We start from the raw sequence: 21,460 nt of genomic DNA, 5'->3' as shown, positions 1-21,460 counted from the left end.
AGGGACGACCTCATCACTGGACCTCTGACTGGCACCACCCATCTCCCCGGGGTGCAGATGTCCTGCTGGCCCCTCCTGGCTCCACACCTCCATCCTGCAGGAGGGACAGGAGGGAACCAGGGCAGGCAGCAACTCCCAGGAACCACACAGACCAGAGCCACAGAGCACACACTCACTCACCAATTCATGCGTTCATTTGGTAAGTCTTGACTGACTGCTCGCCGTGGGCCAGGCACAAAGACAGACAATGTCCCTGCCTGCAGGGAGCTTACATCTCGTGGGAGAGATGAATACTGAATGAGCAAGTAAAGGTTCAAAATGCCAGATGATGAGGGAGAAATATTAAGTGGGAAAGAGAAACAAGGAACACTGGTATGGGAGTCAAGGGCTATCTTACAGAACGTGGTCAGGGAAAGCAGCTTTGAGAGGTGACATTTGAGCAGAGATATGAAGGAGTGAGCCTTGCAGGTTTCTGGGAGCCGAGGGAAAAGCAAGTGCAAAAGACCTGAGCCAGAGGGTACCTGGTATGTTCCAGAACCATTAAGAAAGAGTGCTCCCAGAGTGGAGTGAGCAAGGGGGAGAGCAGTAGGTGGCGAGGGCAGATGCAGTAGAGGTGGGAAGCAGATCATCTACTGGCTATTGTGAGGATTTGGGCTTTTAATCCAAGTGAGATGGGGTGTTTTGAGCAGGGAGTAACATGATCTGACTTATGTTTGCAAAAGATCACACAGGCTGCTGAGTGGGGCACAGACTATGGTGCGGTGAGGGGCTGGGGGGAGGGAGCAACGGCATTCGCCCCAACATGAGCTGGAAGCTAATGATATATAATCCAAACAAGAGATGGTGGTGGCAAGGGGTGATCAGATACTGATGATATTTTGGCACTGGAAGATCCCTTAGAGTCAATCAATCCTCGCATTTATAGATGGGAAACTGAGTCCTAGAGAGGGGCATGACCTACCCATGATCACACAGTAGATCAGAGGCAGAGCCAGGCCCGGCACCCAGATTTCCCGATTCCTAAGGTAACGTTCTTTTGATTTCTCCTCTCTCTGTAGAAGGACCCAGGTACCTGTCCCCTCACCCCCATCTCAAAAATTCCCTGATCCTGCCTCAGGCTGGGGCCTGCCCCTGCCCTTCCTGCTGTATGTGACAGGGTGGCACTGAGTTCAAGGACTGCCCAGGCCTCCAGCTACTTGAGCCTGGCAGGGTCAGGGTCACCTCTAAGGAGCCTTCTGTCCTCTGAATCAGCAGAACCTTTGCAAAGGGGGAAGGGGGAGGGAGAGAACAGTCCAGAACAGGGGAAAGAGCTTAGTCCCCACCACTTGGTTATCAGCACTCTCGGTGCAGAGAGGGCACCAAGAGCTGACAGGGTGGAACAGGAGCTTGGGGAGGGCCAGGCCCCCTGGGGAGCACAGGCACCAAGACTGAGCCCAGCCTGGGAGTTCTGCAGACTCAGCCATTGAGGATCCCACCTAGTGGGAGGTTAGGGGGCATGATGGGGAGGAGTGTTTCAATGCCTTTGCTGCTAATAAGCAAAGCAGCATGCAAATTCACAGGCCACACCTGGGGCAGTTGGTTGCAGCTGCCCAGAGAGCCTTGCTCCCTGTGGGAACACCAAATCCAGGACCAGCCAGACCGAATCCAGCAAGACTGACTCTAATGGGCCTTGACAGCTGGGAAAGGTTTGCTGTGTGACCTTGGGCCAGAAGTGCAACTTCTCTGGGCCTGTTCCACAGCCAATGTGGAAAAGTGGTTAGGAGGGTCTTAGGCTGGAAGCTGGAAGCCCATCTGTGACATCTTCTCAGTTTCCTCGGCCTTTAAATGGGAGAGGCTGCCCAGCTTGTGGTTCTGACTGATTCAGAGTCCTCTAAAAGGCAACAGTCTGCTTGGTGGCTCTAAGAGAGGTGTCAGGGGTGGGGAGCAGAAGGGGAGGCACAGGGGTGTGGACAGAGCTGGGAACCTGGGTCCATGGGCTCTCTCTACCCTGACTCTGCCATCACTCAGCTGAGGAGTTGGGAAGCTGTCTCTTGAGTCTGTTTAGTCCTCAGCGAGAGGAAGGGGTTGAGTAAAGGTCTCTGAGGGCCCTATTTTTTGCTGATCCCTCTGAGACTCGTGATTTCAGCTTCCCGAATGGGAAATGAGGCCCCAGACAGCTCCTGAAGCTGCCATTCCTGAGGCACTTTGAGTCTGGAGAAGGGTCTTTTACATTTCATTTGCATGATGCTCCTGTGCATGGAAAGTCTGGAGGGACCTCCTTCCACTTCCAAAACTCCTCCGTGAATGACTAATGATAGCAAGGAGGAGTTAGGGTAGACAAAAGCAGAACTTCCAGGAGCTCACTAACCACAGAAAGGATGCTGGAGGTCAGGGGAAGGGGACAAATTGTATCTCTGGTCCTAACACCGCCTTCTCTTCTGAGGAAGACAGAAGCCTACACGTATCAGAACCAAAAGGGGGGGCTTGAATTCAGCTTTGACAGTGACCCTTGCCAGGCTCAAGAATTCAGCCTTGGTTGCATGTGAACTGCCCCTCTCTGGGACTCAGTTTCTCCATCTCTCTAATGGGGCCAATGATCCCTGGTGTGGCAGTGTGGAGGCAAGGTCTGGCCCGGATGAACCTGGCGCTGAGGGGTTGCAGAAAGGCTCGGGTTCACTTCGGGACACAGAGGCGGTTGACACGAGGCGGGGCTCCTCGAGAGAGGGAGGGGTTCCTGGGAAGGCGGGCCCGCGGGCGACTCCTCCCCTGGCACGGCCCTCCGCCCCCTTCCCCCGCAGGGGCCCCCTCCTCTCCCACGAAGGCGCCGCCGTTCCGCGCTCTGGGGTCCCTGGGCTGGCCCGCCGTCTCGGCGCGGGGCGGGGCATCCTGGAGGGGGCGGGGCGCGGCGGTGGGCAGGGCTCCAGGCCAGCCGGGAGGGGCGGGGCTTCGCCGACACCGGCACCGCGCGCGGGAGGGGCGGGGGGCGGCGCTGCAGCTCCGGTTACCTCCCTGCGGCCTCCCCCGCCCGGCCGGCTTCTTTTTCCGTTTCCAAATTAACAATTGAAAACGCTGCGGCCTGAAAGGCGAGCAGCGGGCCAAGCGGAAAGTGTGAAGGTGCCGCTGCGTCCCCGAGGACGGGGGCGGAGAGCGGGACGCGACACCCTGACTGCCCCGGGCTAGCCCACCCGCGGACGCCGGGTGCGGGGACTGAGCGCCCCAGGACCCAGAGGTGCCAAGGCCCCCACGTCGGGTCCTGGCCTGATCCGGCCCCTGGTACTGCCCCGGCCAGTGTCGCAGGACCCAGTGCCCAGGCTCGGTGTGGTGCCAACACCCAAGGGGGCTGAAGAGGGAGGGACTAGGGCTGGGTTACTACTCTTGAGGCTGAGTGGGAGGAGGGGCAGGTGCCAGGCAGCACCCTCACAGCACCGTCCTTAAGGGCTCCCAGAGTCAGGTAGGTTGGCGTGGAACCTCGAGAAAGTCATTTCACCTTACTGAGACTCAGTTTCCTCATCTGGAAAATGGGGAGGGAAGATACACCGACCGTAGAGAGCTGGTTGTGAGGAATAAATTAAACGAGAAGATGCAGAAAGCTGGCCCACAGTGAGCACAATAGCGGCTCTTATTATTTTGTATTGATAATGATGATATTGAGTCCTTGGCACCCCTCCACCTCCACCCACAGCCAATGGAGCTATCCACTAATGAGGACTACCAGAGTTGACTGCTCTTTCCCTCCCCTCACTTCCTCTGGGCCTCCCCAAAGCCCCACTTGACAGATAAAGAAACTGAGGCCAGGAAGGTCCTTTAAGGGGCTCAAAGTCATATGTGAGTGAAAAGAACTAGGGCCTAAGCCCAGGTCCTAACCCCCAAGCCTGGGCTCGTCTTATGGAGACTGGTGGTCCCTGGGGTCAGGACCCCCCTCCTCAGTGTTGTGAGAGATGGGTGCTGATACCAGGGCAGCTGGAACAAATGAGTGGGTAATGGAGAGAGTCCTCGCTCCCAGACATCCAAGGGCATGGACTAGAGAGCCAGAGAGTGGACACCAGGGAAAGATACAGTTTCTGGTCCCCCAAGCCCCTGTAATGTAAGCTCCATGAATGCAGCAATTTTATTTATCTTGTTCACCACTATCTCTCCCACACCTAGAACAGGGCTTGGTACTTTGCAGGTTTTCAATAAATATTTGTTGAGTGAATGAATGAATGAATGAATGGTCCCCTCTTACAAAGCTGTGGTCTCCCGCCCTGCCGTCTACGTGAAGTGATCTACTTTGGGGAAGGGGACTTGGGGTGAGGTGCCCCTCTCCCCAGCATGGAGACCCAGGGCAATGGAATGCTGGGAGAAGGAGACAAGAACTGAGACAGAGTAAAGGAGGAAAAAGGAGAAGAGGTTCCAGAAGGCAGAGTTGGGATCACCTCTTTCTTCCTAGCTGGTCAATTCCCACTCCTGTCCAGCCCACTCTGCCCACTCCCCCTCCCTCCAGCTGCCTCTTCACTGACTCCACCATGATTCCAACTCTACCCCCACCCCCACCCCACCCCCAATCCACCTAGCTTGCAGTCTGAGTGCCCCTCCCCCATTTATAATCATACCATGGCTCCTTACTGTTCACAGCCTAAAACCCAAGCTCCTCGGCCCCAAGCTCCTCAGCCCCGAGCTTGAGGCTGTACACACACTAAGCAGCAGCCACACTCCACCCCCGATACCCTGTACATTTCCACCTTGGTGACTTCTGTGCTCTCTCCTCTCCTTGGGATGTCTCCACTTCCTTCCCAAGAATCTCTGATCCGCTTTGGGGAGAAATGTTCCCCCAGCCCCTCGTTGGGACTCCTGGCCCCCTCTGGGCACCCCAGGACGCCCTTGTGTTGAGGCTGTTCCTCCCTCTGCCCATCCCCACCACCAGCACCTATTAGGATCCATCCACAAGGGCAAGGCCAGTTCTAACTCCCCCACATGCCCTAGGCTGACCAAGTAGATGCTCAGACAGTATCTAGGAGGGAATAGGAAGACCTTGGTCACCAGGGCCTTGAGCATCAGTGAGTTGGGGTTTTCCCACTGTCCTGTGAAGCTCCAGAGTTCTGAGTTAGGGCGTCTTGGGGTTGCTGCAGAGGTGGAGAGGTGGGGGAGAGGGCCAATCCAAGACCATCCCAGACACTTGTGGGGCTGGGAAACAGTACAAATGGAGGGGCTGGCCCTGTGGCGTAGTGGTTAAGTTCAGTGCACTTGGCTTTGGCAGCCCGGGTTCGTGGGTTTGGATCCCGGGCGCACACCTATAACATTTGTCAGCCATGCTGTGGCAGCAACCCACATACAAAATAGAGGAAGATTGGCACAGATGTTAGCTCAGGGCTAATCTTCCTCAGCCAAAAAAAAAAAAAAAAAAAGTACAAATGGAGACCCACATACTATAAGTCTAAATATTTTAAAGTTTAAATCAAGCTAACAAGCTATAAATTAAAAATTTGTTCTTGGGCTGGCCCCATGGCTTAGCGGTTAAGTGCGCGTGCTCCGCTGCTGGCGGCCCGGGTTCGGATCCCAGGTGTGCCCCGACACACCGCTTCTCCGGCCATGCGGAGGCCGTGTCCCACACACAGCAACTAGAAGGATGTGCAGCTATGACATACAACTATCTACTGGGGCTTTGGGGGGAAAAGTAAATAAATAAATAAATAAAATTATTAAAAAAAATAATTTGGTCTAGACTTCCTGACACATATATCTTCATAACGATCTGGAAGGCCAGGTTTGAATTTAAAATTGTGGACTCCTTGGAGTCCCATCTTGGAATCTGGCAGGGAAGGGACAGGCAGCCCCTGCTACCCTCTGGGTCCCAGCCCATGGTGTGCCCTCTTCTCTTCCCACACTGGACTCATCTCTCACCAGGAGGGGCCGTGGGTACACTCCTGTGGCTGCCCCAGGAGCCATCTGCATTGTTCTTCCAGGCTCTGTCTACACTGGCTGCAGAGAGCTGCCCTTGGGTCTAGGGGTGCTCACACAACGGTGGCCCTTGGGATGGTGAACCGGGAAAGAGGCCTGTGCAAGCTCTGGAAGCACGGGATCTGGCCAGGGAACTCCAGAGTTACCCGGCATGTGTTCCAGAATAAGGACGGCCGTGTGCAGGCCCCGGGCTGATGGTATGTGGGGCCATGCAGGCCGAGTGGGCAGAATTCTGGGCCCCCACCATCAGCTCCACCCAGAGTGGCCCTGCTTTGATGGGTTTTATATACTGCACCTCTTTGTCACATTTCACTTAAAGAACCAGATCTACTGCTTAAAACAGTTTGCAGAGCAGTAATCTAGACCCTTCCCTCCTTCTAAACACAATGGAAGTTGAGGTTTTGGGGTACCAGGGACTATAGTCATGCAGCAGGTTAGAGCAAATTCAGGGCTCAGTCCCAGGCTTCTGCCTCCTGCCCAGGCCTTGGCCTCCATGAGCACATTTCCGATCAGTGAAACCCAGTGCCTCCAACAGACGGGCCATTGGGAGCTGGTGAGAGCCCAGTCCCTGCTGGGGTTCCAGCAGGCCTGCTGCTGGGGCCTCCTGCCTTGACAGGGGGCTGGACCCTCAACTCAGGTCACCCAGCTCCGGAGTGGATTGAGAGGCCTGGCCAGGCGGAGAAGGAGAGGGAGTCCTGGTATAAATAACCACGGGGGGCCGGGATGTTTGGGCCCGTCTCCTGGGTGACTGCTGTGTTTACTGCCCAGCAAGGGGGGGCATGGCCCACACATTTGCCTCCCTGACTTGTAGCCAAATTTCTCCAGGAAGGGGTGGCCCAGGATTAGCCCCAAACACTCCATCTCTGCACCCCTATCAGATCCTCCCCCTCACTCTGCCCCAACATGGGCCCTAAACCTTCCTGACATTGCCCCCATCCTTCACCCCAAATGCTGCACAGCACTGCATCTCCATCAGCCCCAAATGCCCCAGCATATGCCCCCTTATGTCCCAACTCTGCTCAGATAGTGGGAGGGTAGGGAGCATGAGCAGGGGAAGGCCCCAAGCAGAGGAGCTGGGTGTGTGCCAGGGATCTGAGCTGGGGCCTCTGGGCATGGGGACAGGGACAAGCCTCTCCCACGGCCCTGGCCAAGACCGAGGGAGGGGTGCAGCCCCCGGATTAGGACAGTGCAAATCCCTCTCCCAGCCTGGGGCCCATCCCATGCCTGTCATGTGCAGGGCATTAGATGGCCAGACCCCATTGTGGGAGGGGCTGACAGGGGCCCTCTAGGTCATGCCATTGCCAGTTCCTCTCCCCAGCCTGCCAGGTCAAGAGAAAAACCCTTGATGCAGGAGGGCAAGTGGGAAGGCCTCCTTCCCCGTGGGGCAGCAGCTGCAGCCTGGCCCGGGGTTGGTGTGAGCTGAGTAAGAGCCTGCAGGCCAGCCATGCGCGCTGCACGCACAGACACACACACACACACACACACACACACACACACACACAGTGCCCAGCCGACTGCTGGGTCTTGCTTGGAACATCAGCTAATTTTCACTGAGAGCAGAGGCTCAAAAGTGGGGCTGTGTCCACCAGGGGTCCTAGACAGGTGCTTGGACACGTAGGCTCCAGCCCCATATCAGCCACTTCTCAGCTGAATGACCATGGACAAGTCATTTCTCCTTTCTAAGCCTTGGTGTAAAATAGTGTAATAATATCTTCCTCCAGGGATGTTATGAGAATTCAGTGGGATTCATTGAACAAACATTAATTAAGCCCCACGATAGGCCAGGCATACCTTAAAGTGTTTGTGGACCATCAGGCGGGAGAGGGGACCTCCTTCACGGCACAAGGTAGAGGCCGAGGCTCTGAGATGTGAAGACCTGAGCCCAGGCCAGCTCTGCCAAAAGGTTTTCACTGTTACTTATTGTTGTTGGGATAATTGAGATGCTTGGGCTGACCCTGGGCTCAGGTCTGGGTTCTACCACTGACCTAAGTTTAGTCCATGCCCTCTTCTGGGCCTCAGTTTCCCCTTCAGTAGAATGAGGGGACTGGGTAAGAATAGTGATTTCCACACCCTACTGAGCTGAGAGAAAGGGAGGAACAAGGAGCTGGAGGAGCCTGAGCCACCCAGCTCTGCCGCTTTCTCAGGGCACCCCATCATTAGCTGGGCCAAATCCCTGGGTACTCCCACGGGGCTGTTCTAAGGCCACTGTCCTGGGGACCCCCACACACCCCAAGCCCACATCCCCAGGCCCCCTTTGCAGACCGCCTCAGGGCTGGCACCAGCCCCCTCTGTTCCAAGGCCTCCCCCAGCTCAGCCACACACACCTTCCCCGAGGCTGGGCTTTGCATAAGCAGCAGAACTTTCCCTACAGGCAAAGTCCTAGGGCTTCAGGCCAGGTCTGGCCAGGCCCTGGCAGGGTCAGTGGGCAGCTCCAGAGGAGCCGCTCAGGGGGCTGGGCTGGGAGGGGAAGGCAGAGGGAAAAGGGGCCAAGTGTATGGCATCTCTGGGGCTCCCTGCGGGAGTCTTCCCCCCACCATCCTCCCTGCCAGACCGGAGAGGTGTTTCTAAATACCAATCTGCCATGGCACTCCGGTCTTCAGCTCCTTGCTGAACTCAGTCTCCTCCAGGAAGTCACTGTTCCTCAGCCTGGCATTTTCAGCCCGGCCTTGCTCATGTCCCCGCCTCTTCTCTGCATACCTCCTGCCCGATCCAGGCTCCCACTCTCCTGACCTCTTGCAGTCTTTGCAAATGCATGTTCAGCCTCTCCTCTGGGCTCTGCCTATGCTAGTCCCTCTGCCTAAAATGCTGTTCCCTGATCCTCTGTGTCTGGTTGACTCTCACTCCTAACTCACGTTTCAGGTCTCAACTTAAACTTCTTCCTCTGGGAAGCCTCCCCAGCCACACCCAGTTTGGGGCTGGGTTTGGCCCCTCCATGCTGGGCTCCCCCAGGACTCATCTGCCAGCCTGCTGGCCCATCTCCCCCAGGGAGCAGGGGAGGGGCTGATTCACTGCTCTGTCCCAGCATCTGGGACAGGGCCTGGCCCGGAGGGACTGTAGTGACGGCTTCCCAAAGGAGACAGCGGGAAGGAAGGGATGAGTCCGCAGTGTAGAACTGGGGGGTGGGGGGAACGAGGCCTTGAACTTCAAGGCTCAACTGATCCTCATGCCGCCTCCCAGCAGGCCGGCCCATCAGGGCCAGTTAGCACAATGTGGCGGGTAAGATCCCAGCCTCTCGAGCTGGACGTCTGGGGTTTGAATCCAGGCAAGTTACTAAACCTCTCTGTGCCTCCGCCGCCTCATCTGAAAAATGGGCATAACAACAGTACCGACCTCCAGGGGTTGCTGAGAGGAAAATGTGAGAGAACCACGGCCAGCTCTCAGAGCAGTGTCAGGCACACGGTGAGCACTCCATAAGCATTTGCTATTATTATCTTTACTATTATTGAGAGCCACAGCAGGAGGGGAGGCTGAGACCAGAGAGGGAGGCAACTGCTGAAAGCCACCCAGCAGGAAAGTGTCTCTTGCTTTCCCCCTACCCCCCACGTACACTGTGAGTGCCCCCCACCGCCCCCACTGCAGCCCTGCACAGCTGCTCTGCCCTCTCACACCACAGACTCCTTGCACACTCAGGCTTCAATTCCCATCCTCCTGGGCACTCACCACTTACTGGCTGTGTGACAGGGCACACACCTAACCTCTAAGCTTCGGTGTCCTCTTCTGCACAGTCGGGTAATGACAATGGCCTCCTCCCAGGGCTCTGAGAAGGACTAAATGAAGTAGTATGTGGAAAACCTCGGGCAGGATACCTGGTGTAGATTCGACTATGAATCTTATTACCATATAAAAACTCCGGCTCCTGGTGAGGGCACCGCTGTCACAGAGTGCCCCAGCCTCCAGCCTGGGCGGCGCTCTAGAGGACAGGATGCCAGTCCAATCCATATGCTCTTACAGGGCCTATTTACCACCCACCACGCCCCCCAGTGTCCCCTCCTCAGGGCTCAAACCAGTGCAGGCGAGGGTGAGATGAGTGGCCCAGGACCCAAGAGAAGAGGGAGGCTGTGGGGGCGGGATAAAGCACACACAGCCCTCTGTTCTTCACAGCACTTTGTGGTTTATGAAGCACTTGAGCAGGAGGTGGGCAGGTAGAGATGACAGCCATTCTACATAGACGGAAGCTGGAGCCTCAGAGAGGTTGAGTCACCTGCCTGGGGTCACACAGCCTTTAGGAAGCAGAAGCAGGAGCTGAACCCCAGCCTGCTGACTCCTGGTCTAGTGCTCCTTTAACTGAGGGGTGAGCCCTGATTCTGGCTGACCCTACCCCACCAGCACACTCTTGGCAAGAGCCCTGGGCTGGTCCTCACTACCCTCCAGGGCGGGCAGGCCCTGAGGCCCAGGAGGAGTGGGCCTGACAGTGGACAGTGGAGACTGACACTCCTCCATCCCTCTAATCCTCCTGTCCCCACCCAGACTCCACCCACTTCTGGCCCCAGAGCTCGGGAGGGAGGAGGCAGGCTGGCGCCCAGACTCAGGCATTTCACGCATCGGTAAAATTTTCAAAAACACTTTGGGGACTGCATAAGGTTGTCAACTTTTTATTTTGCCAAGTAAGAACATTTTTAAAAAATTCCCAGCCCTATCATTTCATAAAAGAAAGGACATAATCTCAGGCTAAAAGACAGTCCTTTAAATGGAATAAATTTAGCTTTATGGAAAAGTCACCACCTTGTCCTTATTTCCCTTGGTTTTGCCTTAGGCCACTGAAAACCACGAGTCTGCTGACGTGTCTGGGAACCATTTGGAGCTTGGGCTGGGGAGTCACACAGGCACGGGTTCGAATCCTGGCTGCACCATGGAGGAGCTACGTCATTCGGTGCACATAATTTCCCCTCTCTGAGCCTCAGTTTCCTATCTGCAAAATGGGAACGATAATAGTGCCTGCCACGTAGGGGCACTGGAGAACTAAATGGCCTAGTGTTTGCAGAGCACTAGCTCCTGGGAAGAGATCGGTCAAGCCCTGGTTCCCAGCCAGTGGTGCCTCCTTGTCCCACCGCTGCCTATGGCTCCCCCTTGCCCACAGGGCAGAGCCCACCTCCGTAGCCTGATGGTCAAGGCCCCACCTTCAGGGCCCTGGACACACCAGGCTCTGTAGGTCCTGGGGCAAAGCAGGTAGAGGAAGAGAGTCCCAGCTCAAAGCCTTTGCTCTAGCCATGTCCTCCCCCCGGAGTGCACTCAGGACAAAAATCACAAGAGCTTCCAGCTCAGCGCCTGCCAGAGGGCCCAGGGTCCTTTCTCCACTTCTCTCTAGTTGACAAAACCCTTCTCATCCTTACAACACGGCCTCAACGCCACCTTCATTCCCTGGCTCAGCAAACCTTCACTAATTACCAACCACGCACTGTGCTCAACCCCCACCACACAGAAGAGCACAGAACACATAGGGGTGGGTGAGCAGAGCTGTGGGGGCTCCAAAGGGCCCTCAATCGAGCCAGGGGTGGGGTAGGCAGGGAGTGATTCCAAGAAGAGGTGGTGCTCAAACTGGGATTTGAAGGATGAATAGGAGTTCGCTAGATGATGGGGTGGGTGGGAGAGGGGAGGGAGTTTGAGGCAGAAGAAAAACACCAGGAGCATTAAATAGCACATTTGGGGACAAGTTGCTTCTTAGTCAAGGAGCAAACGATGCTTCAGGAAGGGGGTTCCTGACTTGGGCACTGGGGGTTGGGGAGTCACTACTGGGGGGAGGAGGGTAGGTCTGCAGAGAGATGCTGAGTTTGAGGTGCCTAGGGGGTGTGGAGGTGAGGCGTCCACAGGCAGCTACACAGGACGCTCCGGGACAAAACTGCAGAGGGGGAGGCTGTCATCACAGAGGTGACCCCCTACATGGCAGGAGTGCATGAGACGCCCCCCCTCACGGAAACTGTGTACAGAGAGGAAGACCCACGACAGAGGCCCGAGGAGCCGCAACATTCAAGGGGCAGAGAGAGGAGGCAGAGCTGCTGACAGAACCAAGAGGGAAGAGCCAGAAAGGCAGGTTGAAGAGAGTCGAGGGAAGGTGTGTTCGAGAAGGGAGGGCCCAGCAGGCTCAGACCCTCAGAAGGCAGCATCCCAGGGAGCCACAGCCTGGGTTCCGATCCTTCCTCTACAGCCTATTAGCTATGTTGGCCTTGGGCCTCAATTCCCCTATCTGTAAAATAGGGCTAATTTATTTTTTAACAAAAAGGGGGATAAAGGGCAGGGGGGAGGGGGCTGACAACCTCGCTCCGCCTTCACTGCATCCCCAGACTGAGCCTCCCTCCCTCTGCTGGGCCACAGGTCACACTCTCCTCCCCCGTCCTCTGTCTCTCCCACCAGACGGCCACCAATCCCCAGAGGTCGGAAAATTAGATGAGTGGCTGAAATCAGGGCCGCTCCCTTCCCTCGGAGTACAGACTGGGAGGCAGCATTCTTCCAGTACAACTCCCAGTACAACTGAGGAGGGGTGTTGGAGAAGTCCCCACGTGTGCCGTGTCCTTGGGCCATCAGGTCCTTTCACCCTGCCTCGGTCTCCCCATCTGTGAAATGCAGCCGTGAGCTGCTTGAGCTCTGAGGCCCTTCTGGCTCTGATGATCTGTGGCAGGATGAATGGAGAAAGGATGAGGATAGAGAGGCCTGTTCCGGATCTGCTGGTCCTGCCCAGGGGAGGAGGTCCCACAAGGATCTGGGTCCCCATTGTCCCCAAGATTGGTCCCTCCAGAAGAGGGTGGCAGCAGAGCCAAGAAGGGCAGGAGCAGAGGCGCTGGGATTGTGCTGACGAAGCTGTTCCTTCTCCCCTCCTTCTCTCCCTACCCCCTCCCCTCCCAGGGGAAAGCCAAGCCCAGCAAAAAATAAACCCAAAGACGGTGACCTGGACGGGCCTGAGCTCCCAGGGAGGAGCGGCAGGGAAGGAAGGGTGGAGGAGAGGCAGTCTGTCACCACCTCCCCAAAAGCCTAAGGGTACCTGATCTGATCCCTCCAGATCCCCCCAGAGTTGGGCTTAAAGGGAGCAGGCTCTATCTACTCTCCTTCCTTCATACTGTGAGGGACGGGTGCCACTTGCTTGACAGGGATAATTAGCAGAGTAAATCTTGTCCAGCCCAGCTAGACATGAGTTCCCAAGCTTTAGAAAGAGTACTCCAGGGAATCTCACTCTACCTCCTGGTTATTGGACAGTCAGTCCCTCCTGCTGTCTGACCTCCATCCTTCCTGCTTCAGTGGGTCCATTTATCTCCAGCAAGCTGTCCCCCTGTCCCACCTGCCTGACCTAGATGTCCGAGGAGTAGAGAAGAAAGTGAGCCCCAGATTTCCCTGCAGGGACTGTGAGGGCCCCTAGGCAGGAGACCCTGATACACCCACTGTTCCCCTAATCTCTGAGAGGGAAGAGGGAAGGAATCGCTGAGCTGCAGGCTCCCTTTGCCTCCCTCAGGCGCTGCTCATGGATTCCCAGCCCAATTAGTCTGCTGCCTGGGGCTGCCCCTTCCATCCTCACCGCTCCCAGGTGCCAACCCCCAAGGGCAGGCAGATCCTGCCCTAGGGACAGAGTTGCCCAGAAAGCCTGGAGTCCTGAGGGGCTCTATGGGGGCCCCAGAGTTCTGACTAGCACCCTCTTCCCAGCCCCTTGGAGCCCCAGGTAGGGGCAGGCAGCCTCCTGGGTGCTCTTCTAAGTGCTGCCCCGTCCTCTGAGGGGCCCAGGGAGAAGGTGCTGGAAGAAGAACTCCCCACCCCCCACCCTACAAAACTCGAGGTCTGAGACAACAGCTCCTCCCATGTATCCAGAGTCCCTCCAAGCCAGGCAGCCCTGAGTGGTCCACTTTCCTGTTCAGCCTCATTTTATGGAGGGGAACAGTGAGGCTCAGGGACTGGGGAGGAGTGGGGGTGGGCAACTTCCCAGGAAGTGTTGAGATCTCCAAATCCCCTTGAGAATTCCCTGTCCCCATTCCCCAGGATGCTGTGCTCAGGAGAGAGTGGGGGATTGCCCTCCTCTCCCAGGGGTCCCTGGCTGTCACCCCTGAGCATGGTGGCTCCACTTCCACCTCCCTGGGGCCAGGCTACCTGCAGGGTTTGACAATGAGGCCCACACCTCGGCCACCCACTGACACTCACACACGGACACGCTCACACCTTCAGCCAGACCTCTCTGCGAGTCACTGGGAGAGGAGGCAGGAGAGGGGGGTGGTCAGGGCAGGCTCTGCAGCCTCCTCACTGGGCTTGCCCCTCCCCCAGGCAGGGCGCAGGCACGGTCTATCCTCTGCCTCCCCAGGCCTGGGACAGAGTCGATGCTCTTTAGGTATACTTGTCAGGTGAAGGAAGGAGAGAATCAGCAAGGGGCCGGCCCTGTGGCGCAAGCAGTTAAGTGCGCGCGCTCCGCTGCGGCAGCCCGGGATTCGCCGGTTCAGATCCTGGTCACCGACGCACCACTTGTCAGGCCATGCTGTGGCGGCGTCCCATATAAAGTGGAGGAAGATGGGCACAGATGTTAGCTCAGGGCCAGTCTTCCTCAGCAAAAAGAGGAGGATTGGCATCGGATGTTAGCTCAGTGCTGATCTTCCTCAACAACAACAACAAAAAAGGAGAATCAGCGAGGTCCCAGGGACTCAGGCTGGAGTCCAGGTGCCACCATTCACTGGCTGTGTGACCTTGGGCAAGTGGGTGCCGTCCCCTCACCAGCCTCACTTTCTCCAAGTGCGAAATGAGGATACACTGTGCTGCCTGATACAACGGCTGGGAGGGTTAATGAGCAGATGCGAGGAAGAGGCTCGCAGCGGGCGGGGCACATCCCCGATGCTCCTGGGCAGTCCACAAGATGCATCCTCCGGCTCCCAGTGCAGAGCCGCTCACCCCGCAATCCAGGCAACACAGCTCCCACTCTTTCCTGGGCACACCGACACAGTGCCCATGCTGAGCCAAGGACAGCCGTCAAAGCTCTCCCCAGGGAGGAGAATGAGGGTGATAACAACAGATAATAGTGACGGTGATGATGACAGACAACGGCTAACGTTTGTGCCCAGCACAGCGTTGGGTGCCTTAACTCATTCAGCCCTGACAGTCCTAGAGGCGGGGATTATTATTTCCATGTTTCAGATAAGAAAACTGAAGCTCAGAGAGGTTAAGTAACTTGCCCAAGGACACAGAACTGCTAAGGGTGGAACCAGAAATGAACCAACATCTGTCAGACTCGGATCCCGTGCTCTTAACCTCCTGTGGGACAGCCTCTACAGAAATGCAAAGTTCCCCCTCTTCCTCCACTCCAGCCCCACAACTCCCACGCTAGGGATGTTAATGAGACTTGCCCCAGGTCAGACACTCAGAATTCTCTGTTGGGGGCTGGCCCTGTGGCTTAGCGGTTAAGTGCGTGTGCTCCGATGCTGGCGGCCCGGGTTCGGATCCCGGACACGCACCGACGCACTGCTTCTCCGGCCATGCTGAGGCCGCGTCCCACATACAGCAACTAGAAGAATGTGCAACTATGACATACAACTATCTACTAGGGCTTTGGGGGAAAAATAAATAAATAAAAATTATAAAAAAAAAAAAAAGAATTCCCTGCTGGGCCCCCCAGCGTACAAGAGGTCAGGTCAAGACCTAGCCAAAGGTACAAGAGGGCCCTGGCCAAAGACCCACATCCATGCAGGGGAGGAAGTGGGTGGGAAACCTCCAGCTGGCTGCTCCGAGTCTGGGGAGGCTCCCTGCAGCCTCCTTTGGGGGCAGGGGCAGGGCCTTGGCCCGGTCTGCAGAGCCTTCCTCTCTCCCTGCTCCCCAGACAGTTTCAGCTCCCTCGACTGCCTCAGAGAACCTTAAATCAATCACTCACTCAAAGTGCTGCCCTCAGCCCAAGAATAATCGCCTCTTCAAACGCTAATAGCCCCAACGTTGTGAGAGCACAAGCTTCCACAGCAGTAGGGATTGAAGGCAGACATTCAGCAGGGCTTCCTCAATGGAAGGAATGAGTGCGCTATGGAGTTGGGGTGGGGTAGCAGACAATGAGAGATCTGACCTGCTCCAGTGACCCCAAAGGAGAACTGGGGAAGGAGAGAGCAAAGGGTGTAAGGGGCAGGGAGGGGGCTAGAAGGCTGGCAGGATGGTCTCTCCACTCACCCCCTTCTTACAAAGACCAAACAAAAGGAGGGGGACTGAAAAACAGCAGCACAAAAAATTTGGGTCACACTCTGAGACTTTCCCCATCACAGGCCAAGTTCTCAGGGCATCAGTCTTCCCTATCGGCTGGGGTGAGGAAAATATTATCTGAAGTCCTGATCTGGGAGGCAGAAGGCCTGGGTTCCTGGCACATTCTACCACCGACTCGCCAGGTGTGAGCTTGGACGAGTATCTGCCCCTCTCTGCGCCTTGGTGTACCCAGCAGTACACCTCAGGGCTGGACAGAAGGATCTCCGAGGGCCCTTCAGGGGGAGCAAAGGCCAGCAACGTCCTAGGAAGCCAGCCGGCTGGCTCCCACATGGCTCTGAGGCTGCCCTCCAAGGCGGATGCACAAATACACAGAGGTAGCACCGCGGTGTGGACAGGTGAGGGGGAAAACTCAAGGAGTGGGGTCAACTCTGTTCTGTCCTAGGGGCCTGGGCTGGGGCCACAGGCCCAGGTGTGCGTCTGTGAAGTCAGTGAAAAGGTAGCAGCAGCTGTCCATGAGATTTCTTTTAGTTGGATGTACGCTGCCCGTGCCTTTGTGACATCCAGGGGCATGGGCGTCCAAGCTGCAGCGAGTGCATGCGTGAGACAGACAGATGGGCGTGTAGCAGGGGGATGTGTGCTTGAGCAAAGCCGTGTACAACACAAGTGTGATTGCACTGCGTGAAGCTGGGCAGTTTCCACTCAATTCTACAAAATCCTGCCACTGCCTACCCCCTGCGCCTGGGTGCTGGGGACAGAGAGACAAATCACACAGGAGTGTGGCACCTGAGGAGCCTGGGGTTGGGGTGCTGCCTGAAGCTGAGGTTCAGGAGAAGGACAGCTCTGGGCCAGACCCAGCACTGGGCTGAGCCTCCTCCACACTAACTGGGTGACCTCTCCTGAGCCTCAGTTTCCCCATTTGTCAAATGAGGAGGATGACAGCCCCCGCCTCACCAGGCTGTTGAAGGACACAGTGAGGGTGGTTTATAGAGTGCTGAGCACAGCGCCGGCATCTAGCTGATGCTCCATGCATGATCAGAAATTTCAGGTCAAACTCCAAGAGCCACAGCAGGTGGCCGCAGGGAGCAGGGGAGGTCCTGGACAGGCAGTCAAGAGACTTTGGGTCTGGTCCTGCATCTGCCACAGATTTACCCTGTGACTTGGGTCTCCAGAGCCTCAGTTTTCTTATAAGCAAAATGGGGCTGTCAAAATGTGAGGACCCACCTCGGAGGACGCCTGAGGGCTCTGGGTACACTTTACTAGGATTATTTCCAATCCAGGTGACATTCTTTCTCAGATGGTTGGGGTGGGAGTTCAGCGGGCTCCAGGGTTAGGAGTCTGAAGGCCCCAGGAGCTGCCGCCACCTCCTTCCTTCCCTATTCCCACAGCTTCTGACCCCAGGGGCCAGGCTGCCAGAAGATGTTTACAGAGCGTAAACCTTTACATAGAGAAAGTTCGCTGGGCAGCTGAGGGCTGGGAGCAACAGAGTGTTGCAGGGAGGATGGGGGGAGATGAGGCTCTCCTCTGGACCAGCCCCTTCCGGCCCTCTGACTTCAAAAGCGAGGCCAGGGTGGCCTGTGAGAGGGTGCAGTAAGGAGGTGAGCATTCCCCTCAAAGGATCAAAAAGTGGGATGGGCAGTAATGTGTTCTCAAAATTCAGAGAGCAGGGGCTGTGAAGGGTTGAATGCTTACATAAGGGACTGGGGGCAGGGAGGCGGCTAGGGCCTAGGGCCTAAAGAGAAGAAGGAGAGCTCGGACAGGTGCCAGCAGTTCCTCATTCTGGATCTCAACACAGAGAAGATGGGAATCAGCCATTTCTACTTCCCAGAGGCCGCAGCTCCGGCAGGAGAGGTGGATCTCGCTTTGTCCTCTGGGCACTCTCCCACACCTCGGTGCCAGAAAAGGTGCCGGTTCTGCGTGGGGACTTGGCTGGCAGGTGTGAGGGAGGTGTCTCCTGGGGTGAATGGACTCGGCTCCCCCCAATTCCCTCCTTCCTGAGCCCTTCCCTTCCATGCTTTTCTGCTGGGGCCCCTCCTACCAGGGCCGGAGTCTCTAGAAAGGGGGTCCTAGCTAACTGTGCACATGGGACTTTCCTCACTTGGGCTGCCTCTGAGGGCCACTGGGGAGCGGGGGAAGGATTTGACTAAAAGCGCAGCAGTAGGGCTAGAAGTCCGATAGCAGGAAGCACTTCCTGGCTTACCCAAGACTCCGCAGTGACTAAGAAACCCCACATCTGGAGCTCTTCAAGAACAGGAGAGGCCTCCTGTGAGGCCCCCTCCGCAGCCCCAATAATGACATCCATCCTCCATGCTTCAAGAGGCCCTGCAGCTCACCAAGCTCTTTCTGACCTATTACCTCACCCAGGAGGGAGGCACACGGGGTTGGGATTTCTACCCACTTTGACAGCCTACAGCTCTAAAGCTCAGAGATCAACCCAAGATCACACAGCACACAAGAGGTGGGGATCCTGCCCCCACAGCCCCCTCTGACCTCTAAGGTGGATGACCAATTCCCTGAAATCTTTAAACATCTGGAGGTTTTCATGCTGCATCTCCCTCCCCAGAGCTCCTGAGAGATGCCTCTGCCCTGGCTCCTGGGGACAAGTGGTCAGAACAAGCTTGCCCCTGGCCAGGGCACTCCTGGCATCCAGAAAGGGCAGGATGTGGGGCAAAGGTACCACAGGATTTAGCTCCTGGAAAGGAAGGAGATGCCCTTCCAGAGAAGGCGAAGACAGTGGCCGGCCAAGGGACACGAGGTGGGTCCTTCACCTCCAGTGACCCTTGTGGGGGCTGAGAGGCCAGGCCTGGTGACTAAGGACACCACCTCAGAGCCCTATTGGCTTCCTCAGGCCCAGCCTTGCCTTGGAAAAGTCATCTCCCAAGAAGAGCCCATGGAGGATGCAGCTGCTCTCTGTGGAGTGTCTCACTCCTGGGCACCCCAGGCTGCAGTGTGGGCAAGGGCGCCACTCAATTAGCAGTCCCCTGCCCCTCACCCCAACTCCACCATCCCTGGTACCCCAGCACGGAAACTTCCTCACTCCAACAGCCCTCTCTGCAGCAAAAAATGTTCATCCCAGGCCCTCCCAGGGGGCACTGGGGGCTGGGCTCCTCCTAACCGTTGACCCTGACCCTAAGCCTGACCTCACATCCTGAGCAATTTCAACTCTCGGCCCCTGTCCCAGCCCAGCCAGAGTCTCCACACAAAGTCGAGGCTGCACCCCCAGGAGCCTCATGGCTGAGAAAGTTCTCTTCTGCTACCCTCCAGCGGCTCTTTTACCAGCATTTCTTCTCCTTCACCTCTGAAATTCTGCGGGCCCACTGAGGACAGGGCAAAGTCTTGCAAGCAAGCACCAGAGGTCACGCAGGAAGACAGACCAAAAGACAGGTAGAAACAAACAAATAGAAGAAGAGTGAGACAGTCAGGTGGACAGGCGGATAGACAGGTGGTCAGACAGGCACACAGATAACTGGACAGGCCAAGAGAGAGATGGAAACAGAGAAGCAGAAGGACTGTCGGACAGTTAGACAGAGAAATGAACAGACAGGATGACTCACACACAGGTGGAAACTCAGTTGGGCAGAGCGACAGTGAGACAAACAGAAGGACTGTCAGACGGTCAGGTAGACAGGCAAGGGGACCACCCAGGAGACCCCAAGACCAGAGGGTCCTCTCTGGAGGCAGCAAGAAGAGATTAACAGTGGCACATTTTCCAGGGACCAGAGGTCTCTCTCAGGCACCTCTGAACGTCCCAGCGCCAGGCCGAGCCCTTCAACTGATAGCCGCCCGGCCTCTCAAGTTCCCAGCTGGGCCAGGCCATCCCCCAAGACTGAGCTCTCAGCTGCCAAAATTCACTCTTTACATCCAAGAAGGGTCAGTGTTTTTGAAAGTTGCAGGAGCCTGGGGAAGGGGAGGAGCCCCCCGCCCCTGCAGCGGCAGTGTTTCTAAATCTACCCCTCTCCTCTTTCTTTTTCCCTTGGAGTGTCCAGACCAGGCCTGGTGCAGTGGCCAGCGAGCTGGGCAAGCTAACCGGCCCACCCGGCAGGACAGGCAGGGCAGCCGTTGCTGCCCCTGGGAAGTTGAGGGTGGAAGGGAAGACTGAGTGAAGACTCAGAGAAGTCAGACAGCACACACGAGTGTCAGGGCCCAGGTGCCTCACCCGGACCCCCAAACACCTACAATCGGGGGCCAGTCCTGGGCTGGGGTGGAGGCTGTCCCCGGAGAGGCGCATCTCCAAGGGAAGCCCAGGTGGGAGCCCACTGTAGCTACAGAGCTGGGGAGAAGGTGAGAGAAAGCGTGTGGGGGGAGACAGACGTGAGAAAGAGAAAAGGGGAGCCCCATTTGAGTGGCTCCAGACTGCAGAGAGGATGGGGACAAGCAGCTGGGTGTGGGGAGTACCAGGAACAGAGGAGCAGGGGTTGGAGATCAGATGCATATAAGTTGAGGCGGGAGGTCGGAAGCGAGGTCAAGCAGGGGTCAGGACTTGGACATGGGGCTTAGGCTTAGGCTGGGGGGATCAGAAATCGGGCTCAGGCCTGGGAGGAGAGAGATGAGGGTCGGTGGCGGGGATGGGGTACAGGAGGCGGAGCCAGGGCGGGGCGCCGTCCCGGGGGAGCCCGGGCTCCGGCAGGGGCCGCGCGGGGCGGGAGCGCGGGGGCGCGGCGCAGACGCGGGGTCTCAAACTCACATGAAGACGTGGTAGATGAAGGCCCAGCCGCGGGGTCGCTCCAGCACGTTGTAGACCCAGTTCTGCAGGCGGCGGTAGCGCTTGTGCGCGGCCGAGGAGCGCTGGCCGCAGGCGGAGCCCGAGCCCGAGCCCGGCCCAGGGAGGGGCGCGCCCGGCGGCAGGGGGCTGCCCAGGAGGCCGAGGCGGCGCGGGGAGCCGCCCCCGCCCGCCTCGCCCTGCTCGCTTTGCACGGCTGTGAGCGCCACCAGCTCGGCGCGGGGGGCGTCCCCGGGCGGGGGGGCCAGGCCAAGGCGGCGCGGGGGGGGCTCGGCCATGGGCGGCGCCGGGCGGGGGGGCCGGGGCCCGGGTACGCTCCGGGGTGGGGGCGCGCAGGGCGGTCAGCGGCGCATGGCTCGGACCCGGGGCCGGCGGGGCGGCCCGGGGCGGGCGCGGGCGGCGGGGGCTAGGGCCCGGGCCGGGGCCGCGCCGGGGCCGGGGGCGGACGCTCGGAGCCTAGGGGCCGCCGGAGCCCGCACTGACCGCCCGCTTCCCCGGCGACTGGGGCGGCTCTTTCCGACTCCAACTCTCTTATTACGCGCTCCATGCCGCTCGCCTTTCCACCTGCCGCGGGCGCGCTGCTCACATGTCACCCTCCCCCGCCCCGCCCCTCCCCCGCCGCCCCCGCCCGCCCCGCGGTCGCCTTCCCAAATCGGGAGGGAGCGAGCGCGGCCGGGCGGAGGGAGGGGA

At 57.7% G+C, this 21,460-nt stretch overlaps 1 protein-coding gene across 1 annotated transcript in view; it reads right to left on the bottom strand.

Annotated features, from left to right (window-relative positions):
* The window catches only part of KCNQ4 (potassium voltage-gated channel subfamily Q member 4), a 52,896-nt gene extending 31,734 nt beyond the window's left edge, over window positions 1-21,162 (bottom strand). Inside the window, exon 1 of the mRNA XM_058553825.1 lies at window positions 20,735-21,162. Coding sequence (XP_058409808.1) covers window positions 20,735-21,048 — 314 coding nt within the window. The 5' untranslated portion in view covers window positions 21,049-21,162. The remainder of the gene's footprint in view (window positions 1-20,734) is intronic.
* Between the last annotated feature and the right edge of the window lie 298 nt (window positions 21,163-21,460).

This window comes from Diceros bicornis, chromosome 13, assembly GCF_020826845.1.
Source record: "Diceros bicornis minor isolate mBicDic1 chromosome 13, mDicBic1.mat.cur, whole genome shotgun sequence".
NCBI classification, from domain to species: Eukaryota; Metazoa; Chordata; class Mammalia; order Perissodactyla; family Rhinocerotidae; genus Diceros; species Diceros bicornis.
The sequence above is the reverse complement of the archived record's forward strand: the minus strand, read 5'-3'. Positions and strand labels throughout refer to the sequence as shown.